The 25,027-nt window shown below is 41.4% G+C and overlaps 2 protein-coding genes across 2 annotated transcripts; one reads left to right on the forward strand and one right to left on the reverse strand.

Annotated features, from left to right (window-relative positions):
- Window positions 1-3,190: 3,190 nt before the first annotated feature.
- Window positions 3,191-6,485, reverse strand: snrpc (small nuclear ribonucleoprotein polypeptide C). The gene is made up of 6 exons (XM_070959307.1): window positions 6,422-6,485; window positions 5,404-5,446; window positions 5,185-5,293; window positions 4,319-4,378; window positions 3,729-3,833; window positions 3,191-3,540 (listed from the first exon to the last, which is right to left on the reverse strand). The coding sequence occupies exons 1-6, from the start codon at window positions 6,427-6,429 to the stop codon at window positions 3,419-3,421; spliced, it is 447 nt and encodes a 148-aa protein (XP_070815408.1). The 5' UTR covers window positions 6,430-6,485; the 3' UTR covers window positions 3,191-3,418.
- Window positions 6,486-7,321: 836 nt separating this feature from the next.
- ilrun (inflammation and lipid regulator with UBA-like and NBR1-like domains) lies at window positions 7,322-18,705 on the forward strand. Its single transcript, XM_070959541.1, has 5 exons — window positions 7,322-7,595; window positions 9,886-10,040; window positions 10,195-10,392; window positions 12,404-12,708; window positions 15,553-18,705. Exons 1-5 carry the CDS (start codon window positions 7,438-7,440, stop codon window positions 15,586-15,588), a joined length of 852 nt encoding a protein of 283 aa, XP_070815642.1. The 5' UTR covers window positions 7,322-7,437; the 3' UTR covers window positions 15,589-18,705.
- The last annotated feature ends 6,322 nt before the right edge of the window (window positions 18,706-25,027 follow it).

Here is a 25,027-nt window from a genome sequence, read left to right on the forward strand (position 1 = left end):
CCACTTCATTCCCTTCAGGGCAACGCTCCACTCCGTAGACCAGATTGAATATTCATAAAGACTCTTCCGATTTCAGATGACACACGGGCATCCGCCTGTGCTCGACATATGCATAAAATGTGCATTAACATGGTTTTATTCCTGTCTCACTGAAGTGGGGAGTGGATGTTTATAGGACACTTAATGGAATCCATCCTTTAGAGCGGCCATCAGATTGCATGTAATCTACCAAAGTCTCTTTGAGGATCACAATTTACAACATGCATGACTGACAGCTACCACAAGTTATCTGATGTGGTGCACAGCACTATAACAGTTTGAGTTGCCATCGCAGTGTTTTGCCTCCAGTCTGCAAGTATATAAATTGGCAAACACAGCGTGAAGCATATGGCTATTGTCCCCCCTGAAAAAAACTGTTTCTTTTTTATATGTGGCCTAGAAATTTCCTAAACCATAAAACCACAGAAATGTCCTCTGGGAGTGTGAGATACAAAGAATTTTGACAGTCCATGGAAGCACATAATCAGTCATTGCACATCATTCCAGCATCTTGGTTCTAATTGCAAAGCATTACGACTCTCTAGCTCCATCTGTTGAGACATTTTCATAATTATGGACAGATGTTTGTGATTGTGCATACAGACGTTACAATCCAGCTAGAGGAGAGTTCTTGTGAGGCATTGTAGACACAAATGTCAGCCGAGATAATGATTCACTGGCAGCCACAGATTCTTACGTAAGAGCTGCAATTCTTCAAACATGCTTGAATGAATAAACTAATGAGCACTGGGTCAACTTTCTCATTTGTCTAGTGAAACAGTATTTTAAACATCCGTCTGTTTGCTCCATGTGCTCGCAGCATTCAGGGTTTCAAAAGGGCGATGGTTTTTCCCAGAATGCAGCGGGCAGGACGCAGTCGATCACAGCGCTGACACGCTTGACAAACACATTCACACCTTCGGGGGGAGAGGACATGTCAAATTCAGTCAGAAAAAGCCCAGGTGGCAGGGATGGGTTCAAATCAAGGACCTCTTTGCTGTCAGAGACAGTGTTAACCTTAAGTACTTCATCTTTCAGGCCACAATAATGGGCCTAATGTTTCCAGAATGCTTGTTCTGAATGACAAATGAATGCAAAACTCGAACAGAGCAGCGAGGACATGAACAGATGCAGTAAAGCATTTGGCTGAATAGATCGGACGCACTTCAAATGGCACGATTCTGCAGATGTTAATGTCGATCGTGCTGTTTTGAACGTTTGGCTCAAATTTAGCTTGTTTTCTTCCCCTTGGAGCAAAAGCAAACAAATTATTTTGAGGGACGCTTCAGTGAATTCAAGGTTGAAAACATAGTACGCTTCGGCTGCGTTCAGACTGTAGGTGAAAGTGACCGAAATCAGATTTTTTTTTTGCTCTTATGTGACTCAGTGCTTTTTGTGTGAACAGCACAAATCAAATGGAATCGGATCGTTTCAGTTCTGGTTCTGGTTCAGTACTTTCATATGTGGATACAGGTCTGATTTTTTGCAAGGCGACCTCGGTGTGAACAGTCATGTCAGAATGAGTGACTGTCACTCACTCGTCTGAACTGTTTTGCCACGACACTCTGACAGACGTAGTTGAAAGTAGCCCTTGAAATGGTGATTTTTTTTTCTGAAGAAACCTGTTTCTGTGAAGGCACTGGCGTCACGATCCCACCACTCCTGGCTCTGACTCCGGATCCACACACACCTCCGTGCAGAAGCAGCAGCCTTCGCTCCACAAAAAGCTATAATTAATAATTTGGCTGCCTTTCTCCTCGTCGGCTCACATATTTGCTGGCTTCCTCTGCACATCAGCTTACAATGAAACCGTAAACACTGACTTCAGCGGCCTCCATGTTTTCTTCTGTATGACAGCACGCTGTATGACGTGTTATTGCTCTTCTGTGCTTTCGGGTCAGTTCAGGACCATGAACAGTTCACACATTTAAAAATAAAATCAACAGCGAAACAAATTTGGATTTTGGACTGAATACATTTGAAGGCATCACATTAAGCTTTGGGGAATTCTAACGGGCATTTTTCACTGTTGTCTATTGTCGTGAATGACAGTAGTCATTAGTTGCAGCTTTATTTTAAACACACTTAACAGCATCAACAAATCAATGCGTTTGCAGATATGATCATATTACCCTATAAAATTGACCAAACCTGTAAACAAACAATTTCCTTACATATCCAGGAAATATGAACTAAAATCAGGATTAATTTGGAGTCATGTTTCCGACCACCCGCTGAAGGAGTCATTTTTCCTCTAGGTCTGTCTTGATCTCCTCTGACTCCTGAGGGAAATGTTTGGCTCTTCAGATGCTAACTGCACTGCTATGCTCACCAGCTACTCGCTCACTGTATGTGCCTGCTGATTGGTGCTGTGAGCTTCCTGCAGCGTCCGCAATCGATGCTGATGAGAGCAGCGAGAGGGAGCCGAAATCACCTGAAAACATGTGCGGCCTATGAGGCATTCAGAATATGCGTCTCAGTGGGGGTTTTTAAACACAGTTTGCGACACACGGCCTGTTGCCTGTTTACAGTCAGCTGCGTGTTGTACACAAACCAACTAGCCAATACTTTGAAAGGCTTGAGTGGAGATGCAAGCACAAAAGCCACACTGCTGGCTGGAAGGCGAAATCTGCTTTTATCCAGCCTGAAGGACTCGGATAAACAAGTCCTGGATATGTGCAAATACTGCAACACTGAACTTTTCAAGAAGGTGGTCGAACACGAAAGAGGGAGGCTGCGGTCGCACGAAACAAACACACCATCGGTGGAAAACTTTGAAAAAGAGCCTCATTTGGCAAAGAAGAAACATAAGCACAACACGATGTTAGGTTAATCAGAATATGCATGGCTGCATATAAACAGGGTATTAATCTTCATTAGCATGTACACAGACGAGTAGGAATACTGCTGTTTTTTGGAATAAAGCAAAAAAATGGAATACTTAATGCATTTAAACAGAGTCACTGGTGAAAAACATCAAATTGCTCTACGGGGCTACTGTGAACCGCAGTCACGTCATGATATGTGGTTACTGTGTGGCTACTTGGTCACGCTAATGTAAACTTATTTTAGTTTTTGCTAATGTTAATGCGGGGGCTTTAAAACATTAACTATGACCTTTGTTGGTATGAACTACAAACTGAGAGAAGCGGGTTTGAAATCACCGTTTTATTTATCAAAGCAATGCAATGAAATACAACATTAAAACCTAAAACAAAGTGAAAACATAGTAACAAATATTGTCAAATCAAACAGGCTCTTTAAACGTGCGTGCTGAACAGTTTGCCAAAGTGAGACGAGATGTTTGAATCTTGACACCAGCACGAGAGGGTGTTAAAAAAAAGGTTTTCAAAAAGAAACAGAGAAAATCCACCGGCTCTTATCTGTCTGGCCGCATCATGCCTGGCCTGACAGGCATCATCATCGGCCGAGGATGACGCATCATGTGTGGTGGTCCTGGCATCATCTGCATGGGTCCTCCCATTGGTGGCCTCATGCCTCCTGCATGACGCAGTGAAAGGACACACAGCTTTAGATTTGCTTACATTCTGTTAACTACCCTAAAGGCTGCTCTCGTTATTTAATGCTCTCGTCTGAATTATCTTAAACTGGCAAACATATTCACTTTCACTTTGATGTCAAGTAAATTAGGAATGAGTGAAGCTTTGTTGAAGGGAAGTGTTTCATACCAGGTCCACCGGGCATCATTCCATGTGGTGGAGGCCCCATCATGGGCATCATGGGCGGACCTCCCATAGGGGGTGTTGGTAGCATGCCGGGGCGAGGAGGACCACCTGCATTAAAAACAGAAATTTAGCATACATGTAATGTAATATGCATATGAATTTGGTCATTTTTGCTGTTTTTTGATCGATAAATCTGCAAATTCATAACACAGAAATACTGATAATTTGACTTTGCTTTAGCAGAGTCATCACAAGAATGCATCAATAAAGCTGCCTGGTAAGATATTACATCAAAGAGGAGTGGAGAAAGACAACGGTTGAAAAACAAAGTGTTGTCCTCTAGGTTATTGTATCATTATGTGCAGTGGTGTTGTAGTTTTATCAATATAAATGAGTTGTTAGTTGTAATCCTGCAGGAACACAAAGCTTTTGTTGATCGTTTATTCTAATGAAATTAATTTTAATAGTGTTTGATATGGAGTAAAATGCTGACAGCCTTTCCCTGTTGAGTCTTAATCTAACAATTAAGAGCCAGTGTCTATGTTACGGTTAGTTAATCAAATTACTGCAGAGCTGAAAGACGATGGACTCACCTGGGGGAGGGCCACCAGGGAACGGTGTGGGAGGAATCTTTCCCTGTTGAAAGGCAGCCGCTGTTCGGAGACAAGACAAAACATTAAGACACAAACAACCACAGAAATATTTCATGTCCAGACGCAGTCTTGTCTTTGCTTTTCTGTGTTTGTAAAACAAAATCATTTAAGCCTGTTTTTCACTATCTGTATGGTGAGCAAACAGCAAAATAAAGTGCATGAGGTCAGTCTAACATTTCCACAGAGCAAAACACACAACATGGTGCAGAATTAGTGCTGCAATGTTACCGTCCACTGCAACATCAAGAAAATGATAAACACAGCACTGTCAATAAAGCTGCCTACTTCAAAAAACGAGACATTAATTTTGCATTTGCAACACGCTGACAGGATGTGTCCTCTTTCATCTTTTTGTAAGTTCGTGTTAGTTTTATGGACTAAAATTCTCCTCTGCAAATAAATTCCTCCACAGTGGAGAATAAGACGCTCCAGCGCCACATGGGCTTTGAATCTCTTATGTGGATTAGCGGTTTGTAATCTCAGGAGGGGCCCCACCAAGTCACACGGTGTATACATTGCACTAATCAAGCAAACAGTTCAGGTATCGCTCACATGTGTATAAGCATGCCTTGTGTGGGACATGTAACAGCCTTAACTCAAACAGTTTGTTGTCTTTACTTAACCAGGATATTAAATAAATAATGAAAAGGCATGACGTGAATATGAATATGACTGTAAATAAATCATCATCAATAATATGTTGCAGCCACTAGAGGTCACTTTCATATTTAAATTAAACTGACTGAGCTGATTCGCTCATAACCCACACTGAAGCCCCTTAAGAACAGATATAATCGTTTGCTCACTTGTTTTATCGATCAGGCTCTGAGCCTGCTCCTCCATCCACTTCTGGTAGTAATCTTTAACATTTTCTTTGTGTTTTCGGCCACTGCAGTGGGTTTTCCTCACTGACGGCTGGAACAGAAAAAGAGCAGATGTGTGGATATTTAACAAGAGCAGAACACACCAAAGACACGCGTTCACAGTCTTTTCAACAATGTTTTGTAAACGCAAACACAACTTACCGAATCATGTGTCAGGTAGGTGTCACAGTAATCACAGTAAAACCTGTGAGATGTGAGAATAAAAAGATTGAGGTTAGAACAAAAAAAAAATGCAGATTTAGACATGACCTGTCCCAAAACTTTATACTTTAATTTGGAGCTGGGACAAACTGTAAATCAATATAAAAGTAATGAGCTGTAAAACTAAAGAGCCAGAATTCTAACTTACACCAACACAGAGTTAAAACATTGTCTTTTTTCTGGTTTAACAAGCTGCAATATAGTAATACAATTTTGTAAAAACGTTTTGAGATGTCCAACTCTATAGTTTCCTGTTCAGACAGACATCTTTACCTTTTGCCAGCAGTATATACTTATATTTAAAATCCTTCTAAAATCTCTCACCCTGGACCTAGGATGAAAATTATAACGTAAAAAAGGTAATTATTGATTGTTAGTATAACGTTCATGCTCCTCATTTCTATTAACATTCACAACTTATTTTATTATGATCCGCTGTTGTCTGCAGCTATGGCCCCACTCACGACGTCCATCTTGGAGGTAAACTGACGTTATTGAGCCTTAAATGGTGTTTTAAAACTTAGCACGCCATCAGATTAATCTTCTCTTATACCTGAAAAACAAATTAAGTCAACCTAGTAAAAACCGCATTACTGAGTCACAAGTCGGAGCCTGTCTAAAAAGATGAAACACTTCCACGTTTAGAGCTCGACATGAATGAGAAGTTGTAAAGATACTCAGAATGGTGGACTAGATCTGTTTAACTGGTTTAATATCACGGCGCTGTTGCTGTCTTCTGTTGTTTGTTACATTCACATCGAGGTCGAGTCCAGCAAGTAGACGCAGCCCTAACAAAGCTCACAGCGTTCATTTGGAAACAAACTGGTGTATTTCATTAGATTTCAAAGTACATCTCTGCGTCGTTGGTTACTTAATATAAATACAAATAATAATTACTTTCGTTGAAAAGTGAAAAACAAGAGATTGAGCTTCAAAATGAAATAATATCTGAACTTACTTAGGCATGATCAGCCGCTATCTTGACCGAGAGCGCGGTTCCGGTGTTCCCACTAAGTCTTCCCACCGGATATTAAGACCTACTCACAAATAGTTCCGCATGAAAGTTATTTTGCGTGATTCTGTGTGTTTGACACGCATTTTAAATCAGATACAATTCATTCAGAAATAAGCTACGAATATTTCGTTTTTCATTTTGCAGCAGTATGCTTCATAAGTATTATTAACGTGCCTCAAGTAAAAGTGAAAAAGGCAACAGAATGCCCCCGTGTCAGATTGCTATTGAGATATTATTACACATGTATTAGTATGTAAACAGAATTTCAATGGTACAGTAACATATAATGTAAATACTCAAGAATTAGACCCACAAAATGTGCCACTAGTTATTATAACAATAATTATTAACAACAACAACAACAATAATAATAATGTTTTAAAAAAAAATCCTTTATCAGCTTTACAAACTGTGCAAATATTACATCCAGTATTAAACAGCTGACGTATATGGTACTAAGCTGCAACTGCAGCAGCTTGGTTTTCATTGATAAACCAAAATTTTATTTGAATTCTGGCCTTATTACCATGAATTGTAATGCTTTATGTACAGCACAGCCAAAGAAACGTGAAAGCTGAACAAAAGCTCCAACTATGATACTATTCTCGTTATTCAATGTCTATATGAAATAATGTAATAATCCATCAATAAAAATGATAATATCCTATGTAAATCCGGTGACATATCTGGTGCTGAGCTGCAGAAGGAGAAGCTTGGATTCATTGATAAACCAATGAAAAGGTGGCTGCAAATAGCAACAGATGACGTCGACACCCCCTACGTGATTGGTGAAGGTGACGCGCGGGCTGTTGCAACGTCAAACATCGTCCCCCTGCTCGTGCCATGCGCACTGACGCTTGTTGTTGTTGAGCTGGTTGTTATGGCTGGACAAGGCCTCGGACTAAACTGAGAGAGGACCACCGGAACACCCCGTCTCTGTTACGGGACACCCGCCACCCATGGAGGGCACGGACATGGACGTGGACGCGGAGCTCATGCAGAAGTTCAGCTGCATGGGTACCACGGACAAAGACGTCCTCATTTCGGAGTTCCAGAGGCTGCTGGGCTTCCAGCTCAACCCAGCCGGTTGCGCCTTCTTCCTGGACATGACCAACTGGTGAGTGCGGGGATTCGTTGGCCTGTTGTCGGACAGCAACATGACGCTAACCAACAGTGCTGTAGCTATTTAGCCTACTTTAAAATGCTAAAAAAAAAAAAAAAAAAAAAATGGAGGAAGCCACACACGTAGCTAAGTTACTGTTGTTCAAAGTCGAGAGGCTAATTTCATAAGTCCTACATGGCAAATGGCAGTTTAGTGAACTCCTGACGATCGTTTCGGGGGCAAACGGAAGTGAAACGATAAAGTTTGTCCCAACTGTGAGTTATATTGTTGTGAAATAACTGAAAAAGCAACGAGCCAGCTAGCTAACTAGCCAGCAGGCTAATTTAAGCATAGTGAAGTCTCGGTATCTGTAACTCTTGGTAATCTGTATTATCTGCCATATTACATAATAGCGAGCAGAGCCAGTTAAACCATGCTCTTTGGGAAGCCACAACTCAAGGCAGCGCCAGTCACTTCACGTTAGTCTGATGACGTAACCAGTCGTGATCTATCAACGGCTGACAACAAGTGGCCCAATCAAAACGTCCGCGTGTCACTCATCAACTGATTTCAAGCTTTTAGTCAATCAGCTGTCGATTGCCTTGATCACATCTTTATTTGACGGGAGAAACCACGTGACAAAAAAATAAATTACAGAGTTGACATTGTTCAAGTTTCATTTTGGAGCATAAGACCATGTCGGGAAAGGTGATATAATCACGTGACAGTGGTGGGAATTTCCACACTGAAACCGAATGAACAACTTTGTTGAGTTTTATTAGAATCCACAGCTTTCAGCAGGAAACCTGTAATGTCTCAGAAATATTTTAAAGATCATATTCAGCCTGCCATCAGTCTTACTTCAATTTAGCCCCTTTTTTGGTAAAGGATTGTTTAGCGAAGGTGGTAGGTCACCAAGATACTGACTCATTTTGTCTCATGATCAGTCAGTTAGCAGATGACATAATAATCAGTTTCATTTCATGTTTTCCACCAATTTTACTCATTTAAATCAGCTGAGTAGTCATGACAAGCACTACTCAGCCCGTGAAAACAGTTGTACAATCTATTTTGTGGCTCAGGAGAAGCTTTGTCAAGTCTCATAGAATAACCTCCGATGATGTCGGATGGAGACTGAACAATTTATATCAAAATGTCCATTACAAACCAGAAGTGTGGAGTTTGACAGATATGGATTTTAACCAGCCAGGAAGGGTCTAATGAAAGACATTATTGAGTTGCATTACGGAAAGTTAGGACTCATTGTTTTTGACGGGCCCACAGGCACCAAAGAAATCGGTATGATTGAACCAAAGTACTTGTGGGATGGTCAAACAGTGTATGAAACATTGTTTTGCTCAACGGCTTTTGTAACTTTCCAAATCTGACAAGAGTGCCCACGTCACACAGCGATTGGCCAGGCATACAGAGGTAAAAACATGAGCAGGATTTGAACTCCTGTCTCAAAGTACCTTACTCACTTCTGTGTAGACATTTGAGTTTGAGTTTGAGGAGACACTAACCAGCAGTCCCCAATTGTCAATTATTGTGTCTTGCCACTCTATAGGACGTCAGGCGTTGTGACCATTTGGAACAGGCATAATCGCTGGTGCTTTCAACTTGTCATATGACGTAGTAATTCATTGATTTTGTCTGTTCTTTCTTGAACTGTGAGCCCACCAACTTTATTTAAGGGCAAATCTAAATGGCTGAGTACCCCTTTAAATGTCTGCCATTTGCCGTAAAACAACATCTCTGCACTTATTCACTCAAGGAAATGATTAATTTCATAAATGTGTATTTAAATTTTAGAAAGTGGAATCACTGAAGATTTTTCAAAGTGTTTTGCTTAGAAAATGACTTAAATATTCAATCTCTCCACACTATTGTTCCAGATTAATGTTCTGTTGGTCAATCGCTTCAGTTTTAGTATAAATTTCTACACATACAATTGTCAAAAAAAAAAAAGAGAGATTAGAAACACTCAGTGTCCCCAGAGTCGCTTCACTGTTCACTGTCTGTTGAGCATGTGAATTCTATTTTAGGATGCATTTTCCTTTTAATTGTCAGTTTCAGATTGGTGGACTGTCACATTTGATTAAATAGTTTGTCAAGCAGCAGATTAGAAAGACTGTCCATCACCTGCACAGCTTGACTCAAGAAGTATTCTGAGTATAAGACAATCTGCACAAAAAACAAGCTCACTGTCAGTTTTGTTGATTTTGGCTTATATTATAACATTAAGGTAAAAATCTTTTATGTATACGCCTGTTAACACCATGCTCTTCATTTTCTGTTGGAACAGGAACCTGCAGGCTGCAATTGGTGCATATTATGACTTTGAAAGTCCCAATGTCAACACGCCATCCATGTCCTTTGTTGAAGATGTGACAATTGGGGAAGGAGAGTCAGTTCCTCCAGATACACCATTCACAAAGACCTGGAGAATACAAAACACAGGTGTGGAGCATGTCACCGCATTCACAAGTTTATCTTATACAGTATAAGTAGCCTTTCTGAATCTGTGTGCAATATATGCCAGAGCAAATGTCAGTTACTGCATTGTGGTTTTGTTGTTGAACTGTCTTTTGATGCACTCATCTGTGTATTGTAGGTGCAGAGTCGTGGCCACCTGGGGTTAGTCTCAAATACATTGGTGGAGATCAGTTTGGGCATGTCAACACAGTTATGGTAAAGTCACTAGACCCCCAGGAAATATCAGATGTGAGTGTGCAGATGCGAAGTCCCACAGCTCCAGGCATGTACCAGGGCCAGTGGAGGATGTGTACAGCCACCGGATTATTCTATGGAGGTAGGAAATCACCAGTGATTTGATTTGTTTCTAATGGGGCAGTTTATTAGGCCTGCAACCAACATTTGTCTTCATTATTCTGTTAATCTGTCAACAAGGGGTGGGCTGTATGCCTATTTTGTCACTCTCACCATTATCATGTTCTGCCACAGCAGAGTTTTGCAATACCGTCATTACCGTGATAAAAGTTTTAGCATATCAAAAATAATGATGTGCTTTACTGTGATAAAATGGAGGAAGAGGGCAACACACAGACTCATAGAAATGAAGTTACATTCACCAACTACTATTTTCCTCACTTGCACTGACTCCGGTAACACACAGTTCTAGAAGATAACATTATGAGCAACTTACTGCAAGAACCAACCCAGCGGATTCATTTGATGGAAACGTCCCCACAACAATGACAAATGGAAAGCTCAGAGGCTATATTTCTGCACTTATCTTTTTGCATCAGACTGTGTTTAGGGCCAATACAAAGAACGATTTGTTTCAAAACTGAAGGATGGATTGTTACCGACCTCAAACTTAGAACCTGTAAGTTTTGCTGTTTTTATGTTGCTTTATTGTTTATTCTGCTGGTTAGTCTATTGAATGCAGTGTTAGCAGTAATGTAAGATATATTCGAGACCCACACGCTGGAGCAATGTTGGCGTTTTTAATATTGACAGGCAGTCAAGAGAAACTGTGCGAATGTTAAGCCTCATTTGAAGCCAGTTAAATAACTTGGATGTGGGTTTTGATGTTGCTCTTTGCGTAGTCTCACATTCCCAGACCGAACATTATTTTCACACTTCATACTGCAACACAAGCTCAGCTGGTTTTGTTGTTACAGGAAAGCCTCCTCTGCTGCGTGCCATGGCGGTGTGTGTCTGTTGCTGACGTATGTAAATGTACTTGATAGACATGCCCCATGGCACACTGACTGTACTTATATAATATACTTTGTTTTTTCTGCCAAAGTATATTATGTTGGTATGCGTGTCTGTCAGTGTCGAGCAGTAGTGGCACTAACAGCCGCAGTGTTACTACTTAAACAACATTTCTCAGTAGCGTGGTGGTAGCAGCGTTGCTGCTTTCTGAATCAAATAGCTTTGCGGTAGCTTAGTTCTGGCATTGATCAAGTAGTGCGGTAGCGTCCACACAAGCTACATTGTCCCAAACGTCTCTGAAGATCAAACGCAGCAGAGCTTTCTGCTGCAGTCTGAAATTAAACTAATCAGTATCAGTAAAAGAAGCCACCGCCGTACACAGACGTGTATGTGTAGCTGACAGAAGCACCTCCATATGACGGTGACATCACTTACCAGTCCTTGGACTGGTGCCGACAACGTCTCTGCTGCAGGGGAGTACAGAAACGCAAGCTTGAGTTTACTTGATGGAAATATGGCAGAGGGTGAGCACGGAGAAGAATTGATCCAGAGGAAATTTGGATTCTTTTTCTACAATGGTTCGAGTTAAGTTATTAAATGTTGAGGGAACAGTTTGTCCTGCACTTGTGCCCAAGTCTAAACTGAGCATAGCCATGCAAGCACAGGTACACACACACACACACACACACACACACACACACAGACATAGATGAATATACACTCACTCACGACACCTGCTTTTTGTTATGTGGAGCATATTGGGTTTTTTTGTTCTTATTGCCATATTGGTTTTGGAGCAGCAAGAGCAGAGAGCACACTGTTTAATTAGCAACTGAACTTGACATTTTTTGCCTGCCTGTCTGTTTGACTGACAGTTTTATTGATCACTGAGATAGCACAGACTTGGAATGAAGCTGGTTCAATGTAAAAATAAATATCTTCAATGTTCTCCTACTTTTGCAGTGTTGCTTTAGCTGAGTTTGCTTCCTTTCTCTGGGGTTGGCTTTGTTGCAGTGAAGCTTCATTTAATGTAGAGTAACTGGTAGCTTAGCTCATTACACTTTCCAAGTAGCTTTCCCAACACTGGTGTCTCAGTCATATGGTCAGTCCATGGTTATGTACACTTCTTTTCTTCACAGATGTAATCTGGGTGATTCTTAGTGTAGAAGTCGGAGGTCTCCTCGGCGTGACCCAGCAGCTGTCCTCGTTCGAGACAGAGTTCAATACCCAACCCCAGCGCAATGTGCAGGGAGACTTCAACCCCTTTGCCTCGCCACAGAAGAACAAGCATGACGCCACTGACAACAGCTTCAGAGATCCCGGCGGAGCCTGGGAGCGTACACAAGAGCCAATCCAGCAAGATCAAAACGGACTGTCTCATAATGCTGTAAATAGAGCGTCAAATGGTCTCCAAACCAATCTTTCTGTGATGACCTATGGTCAGGTATGTATGTATGAATCAAATCTAGGGTTGCGCACATCACAGAACTACTGTTTTAAACTTACATTGCGACATTCACTACATTCATAAAGTTAGCTCGTATGAGTACACCTTTTGTTTTGTTGTTTGTACATGAGCAAAACAGCTTTAATGAAAACCTGACAGTGCAACATGCCTCCATCTACAACAGGGCCATAATTTTTCTAAGCACACACTGTCGTAGCCACACTTAAAAAAGTATATTTCTGCCTAATTTACCAATTATTTTTTAATAATTTCACATTCTTACAAAAGTAATCTTATTTTTATTCGCCTATATCAGGGTGAACAGACTCCTAGAAAGCATGGGAAATCAAAAATGATAACTAGATACTAAAGTAGAAAATACTCTCAGACCCCCCGTCAAAGGGTTAATACAAAAACTGCAGTTAAACCACCAATGAATAAATCCTTATCGCAACAAAAACTGCTCTTCAGGATCCCAGGAAGCAAAGAGAAATACTTAGTTTGAGACTCAATACAACCAAAATAAATGCAAGTGATGCCTCTGGGTTAGTCTCTGGAGTTACTTCCAGCATGCTGCTGTCGGCTCCAGGGAACCTCCAGCCTGCGAGCCGAGCTGCTCGATGGTGGGTCCTCTGAGTAGAGAGGATGGAGTTAGAGAATAATCCAATTCTATAGAATGGGTGAACTATGAATTATACTTTTTTGGCTCGTAGCCAGGGGTTGGCATGCTAATCAGTGATAACACTCAGGACAGACTGGGCCTCTTCCACCGGTGAGTTAAATGCGCATATTTTCTGAATTAATGTTCTGTGGAAGAGTGTGTCCTACAGGGTGGCAGGTGAGCATCACTGGTCTACAGTATTTAGTGTGGATTATATGCTCACTTTTGTGTGTGTCCTCTCGTGTGGTATATTAAGTGCTTCTGAAACAAAATGCATGTTTTCCCTTTTAAAACATAAAACATGCTCATGACTCTTTTCCAGCAGTGTTACAAGACTGTCTTGTGCGAAAGTGTGTCTAGTATTGAATTAGGGCACCACAGATATATATTAACTGTTCATGTTTTGATTCAGTCCCTGTCATTTCTGGAGCAGTTGTAGTGTTAAACAGGAGCCTTACCAGTAGTACCTCTAAAACTGAAAAGTTTGTCCAGAGGACAGTGGTTGCAGGAGGGCCTCAGGGTCATTTAAATCAAAAGTGTTTTTCCCTTTTTGAGCATTAATGTTCTCTGCAAATTAATAGGCAATCTGCCTTTTACATAATGAGGTATCTTATATGCAGAATAGAAATTTTGGCCTGAAGGTGGCATTGAGGAAAGCTTATGGAGTGTTGAAAATATAAAAGTTGCATGCTCTGGGCAGCATCAGTGTGCTCAGTAAATTTGCCTTTCCATTAGATTTTCACATTTGTTGTGAAAAACCAGAAAATTGTGACTATGAATAAAAAGCATCTGCTAGTTATTTTTAACATACTGTGCTTTGTCATGGGCATGTGCTGGTCAAGTGTCGGTCGAGGAAAGCTCAAGGGGTCACTGACATCATTAGGAATTCACCCCTGGGGATTATTTTATGTGCAAACCAGTTGCCTTAGCAGCTGTTGAGATATTAGATTATAGACAATCGGGGTGTTTCAGTATTTATGTTGCAGCAATTGTACTTTGTTGTAATTAGATGTAGCTAAAAGAAGAACAGTTGGAACAGGAATGAAGAAGGCTTATAACTGGATCAGTGTCAGTTCACATTGTCTCACGAACTGGTTTCCAGGTCTTTTAATCACTTTGTTTTTTATGCCTCCGTGCCAGCAAGAACTGGTCCGTCCGTCCCATTCGCATGAACAGGATATCTCAGGAATGCCTTCATGGAATTTCTTAAAATTTGGCACAGACATCCACTTGGTCACGTTTTTGGCCATGATTACGCTGATTATGACACACTTTCCCACAAATGTCTCAAAGGATAAAACAATGAAGTGATGGTATTTTATACCCTAAAGGTCAAAGGTCAGCTTCACTGTGACAAAATGATATCCTGCAGATATGTAGTCCACCACTAGCTCATTGGTTCTGCTGATATTGAGTTTCTGGCGCTTGTCGTTGCACCGTGTGATGAAGCTTTCTATCTGTCCTTGGCTCTCGTTACTATATGGTATTAACTTGTCTTTCACCAAAAAAGACATGTAGTGCCTTTTTCTTCTTGTCACTACATATGAGTCAGCACAGACGTGGATGTAAGTTGGAACTTGACTGGTTGGTGGAGGCATACAACTGTGAGGCGATAATTGTTGTCTAGTCTTCATTCTTTTGTGTTATATTTATAATACCTTTAATAAAATAAATGCAGTAGTTACATTGATAGGCCAGTTGTTGTTTCTCCATGCTATGACCGGGCTTTTGGTCTATTGCTCTGGGACTTTTATCCAGAGTAAATTTTCTTGACAGCTATTTGATGTGTCGCTGTGACATTTGGTACCTGACTTGTCATCCAGTTTCACTGAATGGTCCAGATTTTCACTTGGTTAAAGGCAGTCTGCCTCAAACACAAATGATCAGTTTCTGTAAGCCCCGGTTGCACTTTGAGATTGACGTTAAAATTCCATCATGCTAATCAGTACGTGCTAAATGTTATCATGTTGCTGCTGTTGGCATTCAGCTCAAAGCACAGCTTCGTCCAAGGTAGCTGATAATGTAGCGCTGAGCCTGACGAGCAGTGTGTGTTGGCTTGATTTGCTTTCGAACGATTGAACAATTTTGCTCTCATCTTCACATATATTCACTTTCATTCCATCACACAAAAACCTTGAACTTTAAACGACTCTAACACCCTTTGTCTTGTTTTTTTCCAGGGCATTCATGGACCCTATCCGTTTGGACAGAGCTAGAATGACAAAGACTCCACCCCCTCCTATGGTGGATGATGAGCTTAACACCCTGGGAGTCCTTGAACACAGAGGAGTCGGAGGGGGGGAGGAACAGTTGTTTTATATTGACTCATGACAACCCTCTTCCCAACCTCATGGCCCTTTCCACAGAAACACAAACTACGAAGGGGTGATGGATTACATCCGCTACAGTGAAACATCCCACCAGACATCAACACCTGGATTCGCATGTGTGAATGCTTCATTTAAGAGTGCTATAAACCCTTAAAAATAGATACACGTGACTATTTTTATTTCCACTGTAAAACACGCCTAATTAAAGGGAAAATCAACCCTAAATAATCTGCTTACAATTTGGTATTCCCGTGGGTAATTGAATACTTTGTTCCTCTGGGTTCCTGCACAGGTCTGGACATGTTTGAGAAAAGTACAAAATGTCATCATAGATCATTAGTGGACACTGAAAAGTTGTAGGATGTATGTTTTAGGTGGGAGAAGTTTTTACCAGAAGTGAATGGATTATCTCCAGTTTTCCCCTTGATAAAAGCTTGACACCAGTTTCACACACAGACCTGCCGAACAGTGTGGGGTGTTTAACAACCACAAGAGTGACCCATTGTACCAGACACACAAACACAAGAGCTTTGCCAATCACAAAAAAGACTATTAGTAAACCGCAGAATTGCTCTTGTTCTTGAATAAATCTCAAAGGCAGAGATGGCAAAGATTCCCATGATTACATCTTGTGAGCACTCACATTGTCAGACAGCTCAAAGTGGTTGAATGATTATAAATTAGGCTGTGTGGAGATCCAAAATATGGCGCTCTCCATAAATCCATAAATATTTTTGTTGAATGACCTTGAACGTCTGACTTTGGCTGAAGTGGTTTTGACGTGTGTTGCTAATCGCTGTTGGAAATGTGAGAGCTTTCCGAGAAGTCAAGAGTTTGCCAGCTGCAATTGCTACATGGAGGTTGACGTTACCATAACTCTGGATTTACTCCAGAGTCCTGCTCATTCTGTTCGTCCTTCCAGGCTAAAACTGAGCAGTGTCGGACCCCCTTTGAGTCCAGGGTTCTGAGCCAGGCCGGATAACACATACAGACCTGTTTGCTTCGGCCTTGAAGAAAGCATTTTTTGTACTTTCACAACAAGAAAACGAACAGAAAAACAGCCAATAGCCTAAAAAACACACTATGTCCCAGTGTTACCTACGGTTGTCTCTCATGACAGATTTCAAGTTTAGCCACAATAACATTTAACTCAGGAGTCCACAGAAGTCAGTAATACATCTATGCCTCGCATCAGTGTCCAGACACATGTTGAACACCTCATATTCAAATCCCAAGATAATAAAAAATGGGGCAAATATCGTCCATTTACGCAAAGAAAATAGGAACCACCCCTGTGTAGGAACCCTGTCATTCCCAAAGATAAAATCCAGAGAACCAAGACACTAATCTGTTCTGCCATCAGGCCACACTGTCAGCAGGTTCCCGATTCAGGCCGCATAAGTCGAGTGAGTTTGTTTTTTTTGTTTGTTATTTTTTTTAGGGTGGGTTTTCGCTTTAAATAGATGCTGAAGCGCAAAAGGATGCGAGTGAGTCTGAGCAAGTGAGGTGCGAGGAAGGGTTGAAAAAGCCATCTAAATCTATTTTGCCTGATGAGTGAGTGTAGTCCACGTCAACAGTGTGTACTAGATATATATGTATGTGTGTGTGTGTGTGTGTGTGAGAGTCTGTTGTGTGTGCATGTACGCCATGGTTTCTCTTTGGATTTAACTGACATAAAAATGGTGTATACTACTTGGGTTAAGGATGATGTGTCTATTCAGTACACGTCAATGTTGAGAGAGCTTTGCTGGGCGGGTACCTCTGAAGTATTGCTGAGTGACTCCGCACTGATTGGATGAACTGACTCACTAATTGCCCTGTTGCTATTTACTGTATTTGCTGTCTTAATGTGCACTGCAGGTGCAAGAAGTCCCGTTTATAGCCAGCAGGTGGTGCTAAAAATCAGATTACAAACAATCATGTTAGTCCATCTTAAAGTGTTATGGTTTGACTCTAATAAGCCTGTCTGAATATGAATATCAATGGTTTGCATCAAGATTAGCACTGATGTTCTGTTACTGCTATTTGCACATTGCTGTCCACCACTCCTGATAAGGGAAAAGTGGTTGTTTTTGGCTGATTGTTGATTGTGATACCAGCATTTTCCAGAAGGTTTTATTGATCAGTTTGGCTTATCTGCTCTCCCCTGAAGGCCTCTGTTCTTCACAGCTTTAAAGTTTGTTTTCATAGTGTTAACCATAGTTTTAAACGTTCCTTTCATCACTGCACCCGTATCTGATCTTAAAAGCGACTGTTTTACCTTGATCACACGGGTTATGAGTCACAGCCTGCTATCACGCCTGAATTTCTTTGTTTAGCTTCGCTGTGTTCATTATGTAAAGCAGTGGCTTTCACCATTTATTTTAGGCTTTAAAATAAAATGGGAAACACTGATGATGGAACTCCCTTTTTTTTTCAAAGGGGATATTTCATTCAAAAATGTATTTTTATAAGGTTTCATTTACCAAACTTTCTCCTCGTTGTAATTACAAACATCAAAATGTAAATCATGATATTTGCACCTGTGTGTAAAACTCACCAGCATTCTGTGTTGCAGCACTGCTGAGTTTGTATTGAGAGTCCTCCTCCCAAACAGTATACACTGTTCTGCTTCTTTTAGTCACGTCTTTGTGTGTATATGTGTGTGTGTGTGTGTGTGTGTGTGTGTGTGTGTGTGTGTGTGTGTGTGTGTGTGTGTGTGTGTGTGTGTGTGTGTGTGTGTGTGTGTGTGTGTGTGTGTGTGTGGTTCTGTCTTGTGAGCTTGCGTGTGTGTGTGAGAAAGAGACAGATGGTGAGAAATCTTAATATTGCTGGATTCATTCTCTAGTTTTAGTTTGTGACTGTACGGATTTGAGATGGGTGGCATGGTGAGTGGATGAGATGAAAGTTTACATAGTTCTAAAATAGCACATTTATCTGAAGAGAAACTGTCAAAATAAAGCTTTTTTTTCCCTGTATCTATAATTAAGCATTTGTATGATTAAATTAACACTGAAACAATGAGTAGGTTGTCTTTTTTTTTTTTTTGAGGAGGCCAAATACCAGCTTTGCTTATTATTTTTCCACATTTTACTTCCTCCACCACTTCACCCTTAAAGGGGTGGTCCAGATTTTTTAAAGTGGGTTTGTATGAGGTTCTGGTGAGTGTTACCCACAGCAGATCACAGTCGACACGCTCCCAGTTTGGAGAAGCAGAATGGAGTATCGCCACAGAAGCTAATGTATTGTCGAGGCGGGCAGTAGCAAAATGCATTTTAGCCAATTAAAAAAAGACCCTACACTACATTTAGAATATTTTCGCAGCTTTACTTTGCAGTCAGACAGCTGTTTCTGACAGAACTGAAGCTGTTATATCTCTGCAAAGCCACCAGACTCCTTTGACAAAAACAGTCATTTCACTTTGTAGAATACAGGAGCTGCTGGTCAACCGCTGCCTACATAGAGAGAGAAATCAGAGGGACCCTCTGTATGTCACACACTACATAGAACATGCTAGACACACCATGCATTGGTGAAATTCTTCCTCTGCTTTTGACCCATCCCGGTAGTCCTTCCTACGCGGCAGAGCAGGAGCGGTGGGCTGCCATCTGACCTGCGCCCGGGGACGCAGTTTTATTTGTCGTCACCATCGGTCAGGTGGTGATCTTCATGCATGTTGTTTTTTTAGAGGGGGGTTTCATTTTATGGTGAACACGGGGAGAACGTGCAAACTCCACAGAGAAAACCCCTTTCCTCGAGATAAGGGGCAGCAGGCAGCAAAGGCATGGTGGAGGACACCGTGTGGGAATCGAACCCGGGACCTTCTAGCTGTGAGGCGACAGTGTTGCCACTGTATCACCGTGCCACCGTGCCACCATAATCGGTTCGTTTGTGTTATTGTGTTACAAATTGACCCTTCAAACAAGGCAAGAAGACGGCCCAGTAGCCAAATACAACATAGCACGTTGCATTAGTCCAAGCTTGACTATGATTCGTTCTCTGGTTAGTTGCTAGTAACTATAATTTCCTCGTCCTCATCCCAATTTTACCAAACACGCCTGGAGCCATTTCTCTCAAACTAGTACGCTTATTAGTTGGTTTGGATTGAGGTCGGATCACATTCCCACCACAAACAAACCAAGACCACCTCCTCTCAAGAGTCCCGGCCCAGTTGTTTCGATAAGGGTTCGATTGACAGCTTTCACACTATCCCAATCAATCAGGATCAGGATTCTTCTATTTGGAGAAAGACAAAGACACAGTGGACACTCTAGGTGGCACTAAAGTCTCTGGACAAAATTGTACACCCACTTAAAGTCCTTTGCAGATTGAGTGAGGCGACGTGAGGATAAGGCTGTGAGTGTTTGCTGATAATTAAACTTCTCTCAAAGGTAAACAAACTATCAGCTATCAGTCGTTATCGCACTCATACAGTTCAGAGGGTCAACACAAAACCATTCCAACAGAGGTCCATGTCCTCATATTCAAATTCTCATCTTTGCTTAGTGATGGTATAATTTACTTTTCATTTATTTCCACCATACATGCACAAGTATCTGTTACCTGTCGCTGGGGCAAAGCTTCTGTCCTTCAGGATGGATTTCACAGGCTCCTAAGGGACTTTTAGAAACCCATCCCAGGTTAAAATGAATGGCTTTTGCACAAATATTCATCAGTCGGTTTGCTGTTGCTTGTACTTTGAGTCCACTTCCTGCACGAAAAGGACATGACATATGGAGAGTGACAGCTCTTCATTTAAATTGCAAAGATTAATCTAGTTGATTATACTTTCACTGTGATATGGGACTAGCCTGCGGTGACGCATGCGATAATACAGGTGTACTGTACCTGCGTGTTTATTTGTGAGAGACAGTGCGTGTGTGTTGGTGGGCGTGATGTCACTGTGCATGCAGGTGGCGAGCACTGAGGCGATCATTTGAACGGTGCCTGTGTAGACATCGTGTGACAGGGCAACTGAGGACAAATATTGACTTTTGCTTCAGCGCGGATTCTCCACAACTCCTATCACACCTCTGATCTCTCATAGCACTTGAGTCAACAGGTTTGTTTTGTTAATGATGGATAACTGCTCATCATTTCTGTTAAGTCAAACAGGCCTTTAGCTCGAGGCGTCGAGAGCATGAAAGCGAAGGAATGAAATGCAAGTATTAGAGCTGGACAGCGTTTCAAGTCGTTGATCGTTACTGTGGAGAAACCAGTGCTTTTTAGTAACTTTTTAGCAACTTCAGTGAGATAAATGTGCATGAAATCTGGTCTTGGCCTGCTCTATATGCAAAGTGTCATGAGATAACTTTTGCTGTGATTTGGCTCAATATAAATATAACTGAATAAACCTACAGAGAAAACAAATGCATGTAGGCTTATGGATAAACAAGCACAAATTAAAGATGGTGCTATGTTTTTAATCCATTTGTGCTTCTTCCCAGTCAGGATCGCCGGTGGTTTAAAATGCAAACTGGAATAAAATATTTAATAAAAAACTCTTTGCTGCAAGACAAGTGCTTTAAAAAAATCTCTTGTCTTGCGATGCTCAGCAAACTCTCCCATTTACCCTTTGAACTGTACAGTGAGTCTGACGTTACGTGACGCAGCATGCAGTGACAGGAAGCAGACGAGTGCTCATACACCATCTGGTTGATGGAGTTCTTACTGCCTCGGAAGTGCGTGAATGTGATTAGATTAGGGATTTTATTTGTCTGGGTGGGGAGCGCCGCAGGCATCATAAATGAGAACCAACATGAGCCAAGCTTTTTGTGAAGAGATCAGAGCATCAAGAATTCGGAGGACCATCATTTACTCAAGTTAAAAAAGAGATGCTAGAAGAGTCAGAAGTAGAAGTACTCATACAAAAACTGGCCCCTTTCACATGTCTGTGAAATCATCATCTTCAAAGGGAAATATTCACTATGGCTCTTGGTTATTTGTAGTTTAATAAAATGCCAATCTGTCTTAAACATAGCAGAGTGGAAATAGCTTGTAAAGTTTCAAAAGAGAGAAATACTTAAGTAATTAAAGTACCTCAAACTTAGATCTAATAAACTAACTGCACACTTCCTGCCCGTCACCCACTGACTGTATAGAGCATTTAAGCACTCTCTCTGAGGTCACCCTCAGGTTTCTGAAGAGCCATTGTGAAGCTTGGTGTCAGAGGCTCCAGCCGTTAACATCTTGACAGCCCCTGACTCCACTTAATTCCCAGCTAATCCAAAAATAAGTTAAGAGGTGCAGCATGGGTGGAGCTGAGGTGGCCGAATGAGGCCTGGTTGCTGGAGCCAAACGGCTAGCTGTCACTCAAAGCAGCCATGCCCATAAAAATGCATGACTTTTAAAAAAAACTTGGCCCCCCGAGCAGTTGTCACAAACAGGGAAATTAGCTATAGAGACCAAAAGTGTTTCGTACCAGGCCGTAAACACATTTATTTCTGCTATAAAGTGGCACGATGGTACAGGTGGTAACACTGTAGAAGGTCCCTGTTCAAATCCCGCTGTGGGCACTGGTGGCGTGTCCTCCACCATGCCTTCAGTGCCTGCTGCTCGAGGAAAAAGGGGGCCTTTCAGTGTGGAGTTTGCATGTTCTCCCCGTGTTCACCTGGAGTGTTCTCCATAAAAATACCCCCACTAAAAACATGCAAGAAGATCACCACCTGACCAATGGTGACAACAAGGAACTGGTCCCTGGGCACCAGTTGGCTGGCAGCCCACCGCTCCTGGTCCACCGCGGAGGAAGGACGGACCAAGGATGGATTAAAGGCGGAGAAAAAATTTCACATATGCATGATGTGCAGTTTCCCCTCCCTAACTTTGCATGTTGTGTGTTAAAAATGTGACTAATAATTTTTTTTCTTCTTCTTCTTATAAAGTTGGACATTTTAATGACGGGGTCTATGGGGATTTACTCGCTTGTGGAACCAGCCTCAAGTTGCACTTCCTCATTGGCTTCATTTTTCATTTTTGCTTCTTGCCATTACCAAGGAGACAGCTACAATTAGCGACTAGCTGGTGAACATAACAGAGCATTTACCAGCTGGAGAGCCAGATATTCATGTCAAGAGCTGGAGGGGAACAAAACGAAGTAAGAAGGAGAGTAACTGCTGGATGCTGGATGGAGTTCAGAACAATAACTTCATGAGATGATAACATTTCACTGTTGTGTTTGCAGCCTGTTACAGTGAAGTGAAGGAAACTATTGCTGCTTTAAATACTGCAGTCTGTTTAAGTAATGTATGCGTCAATGCATTAGAGACTATCACTGTGAATCCGTCTGCCCTGTCGAAGTCCTTTAAAGTGAAAATGTTAAATTTCTACATGTTAAATATATTTATATCTCCATTAATTATACATTCAATTGCATCAAAAGTAGCAAAGCCAAAAAAAAAAGAAGAAAAAAAATCTACAAAGTTGTGTATACTTTTGAGGTTAAACTTTCCTAAAGTCTTTAAAGTCACACAGTTTACTTTGGATTTGATCCATATGGTATCAAAGTCTTGTTTTTTTTTGTCCCCCCCCCCCCCCCCCCCCCCCCCAAGAAATTCTAAAACTCTTGAACTTGTCTTTCCACTTTCAGTTCCAACTTGGGAACAAAATGAGCAGTTGCAATTTTATACTTCGTGCCTCCTGTTAAAAGTGATTCACCCGCAGAGACAGTTAAAACCATAATATACTATAATATATTGCTGCTATAAATTTGCCCTGAGGCACGAAGTCTCCGTGCCTTCCTCTTCATCAGGTGTTGGTGAGAGCTGTTGCAGTATGAGCTCAGCCAGCTTTGAAACAGTTCCGCCTTTGACTTCAGACATCTTTAAGTAATTTATTAGCCTCCTTCAGAAAGATGCGTCTCATCCTCCGTGTCGTCAGTTTCACGCAGAATGCAAAAGTGAAATCTCCAGGTTGATCAGTATGTTGGTCAAAAGAGCAGCATGTGATTGGCTATGTGGCAACACAATAGAAGAGTTTTCTCTGAACGTGTCTATTCCTGCGTGCAACACTATGACGTCAACTTCTGTTTACTGCTTCACTTGGTTCAGATTTTCTTCGCTGGCAGAGTTCTTCCTATGCAAAGTGACATGCAAAGACACATTCAGTAGAAGTTTGTCTTCTGTGAATGGAGACAGACAAGCTGGAATACGTTATTTAAGAATGAAACAGAATGTGATCATAATTTAAAGCTCTGACTTCCCTCGTGTTGTAACAAAACTTTTAGGTTCACATTTGCCAAGTTACTTCATGCTGTTGGTCTGCGAAAGATATCAACAGATCAGGTGACATGAAACTGAATAAATGATGAAGTTTGATATTGTTGGCACTGCTGAGCACACAGGTGCAACCCAGCAAACAAACCTGATCAAGATTTCTCAATAGCAGAGTAGAGCATCTCCAACTCAGGGTTTGTATGAAGGTCTCTACCTCTCAGTAAGACAGAACCTGGTAAGGGACTGATAATGCATGAGTTTAGCAGAAAAAGCTTCATTCGTGCACAGGTAAAACACAGTCTTTAAAACTCCTCCACACACTTCTACCGCTGCATGTCACGTCTGCCTCTTCCATTACATAATTCCATCTTTGACCTCGTATCTGTTGTTGTTGCACCTCTGCAGGATCAGGCATGTCTCTGCAGCGCTAACTGTTTTACAAGCAGCATGTTGCTTTGGCAAGCTGCCCGGCTGTTGAAGCAGATCTTCAGGATATGGATCTTAACTTGATCTCAAACTGCCCTTGTAACGTTAAAGTTGAATGCATCACTGTCAGTAAGCCTGTCTGTCTTTTCTTCTCTGTTTTCAAGAGGAAGTAATTTAATAATGCTCCCTTATGCTGCTGAAATATAGTCAGTTGTATTCATTAACGCAGTCATCAAAGTGTATTCACTCAGCAGCTGACATTTACTCCTGAAACATGCCTGATGTGATGTGCCACAGGTGAAGTAGAAGCATGTTTGTAATAGTAGTAATTTGCATCACAAGTTTCTAGACTAAGAACTGATTTTCTTCTGATTCTCCCCCAAAAAAACAGCCGTCAGAGCTGTCAGAACCAAAGTCGGAGAATCTCACTCCACACTCATATTCTGACAATATGGCTCTCATTCACTCAACGGAGCTCAACAACTACCAGAGTTTGTTGACTTTGCTAAGACAACTCAGGTGGGTCACTGACACCTGTTTACAGTAGTGACACCTGTACAATCATTACTCATTCCAAGATCACACTGGACCAATTGTGGCTTCATATCTGACACCCAGTCTGTTGCTTCCTTTAGCTCATTATCTGTCAACCATGCGAGTGTTGTGCTTGAGCCAAGGAAAAGGCCAAACACGAGTTGAAGAAACTGCCA

The sequence above is a fragment of the Chaetodon trifascialis genome, chromosome 3 (genome assembly GCF_039877785.1).
Source record: "Chaetodon trifascialis isolate fChaTrf1 chromosome 3, fChaTrf1.hap1, whole genome shotgun sequence".
Classification (NCBI taxonomy): Eukaryota; Metazoa; Chordata; class Actinopteri; order Chaetodontiformes; family Chaetodontidae; genus Chaetodon; species Chaetodon trifascialis.

Bases quoted from the DNA above. Each gene is read 5' to 3' on its own strand.
- snrpc (XM_070959307.1), bottom strand. The intron at 3,834-4,318 runs GTGAGTCCATCG...TTTTTAATGCAG, and splicing joins CCCTGGTGGCCCTCCCCCAG to GTGGTCCTCCTCGCCCCGGC. The intron at 3,541-3,728 runs GTATGAAACACT...TGCGTCATGCAG, and splicing joins AATGATGCCCGGTGGACCTG to GAGGCATGAGGCCACCAATG.
- ilrun (XM_070959541.1), top strand. From the start codon at position 7,438: ATGGAGGGCACGGACATGGACGTGGACGCGGAGCTCATGCAGAAGTTC. The intron at 7,596-9,885 runs GTGAGTGCGGGG...CTGTTGGAACAG, and splicing joins TTCCTGGACATGACCAACTG to GAACCTGCAGGCTGCAATTG. The intron at 10,393-12,403 runs GTAGGAAATCAC...TTTTCTTCACAG, and splicing joins CACCGGATTATTCTATGGAG to ATGTAATCTGGGTGATTCTT.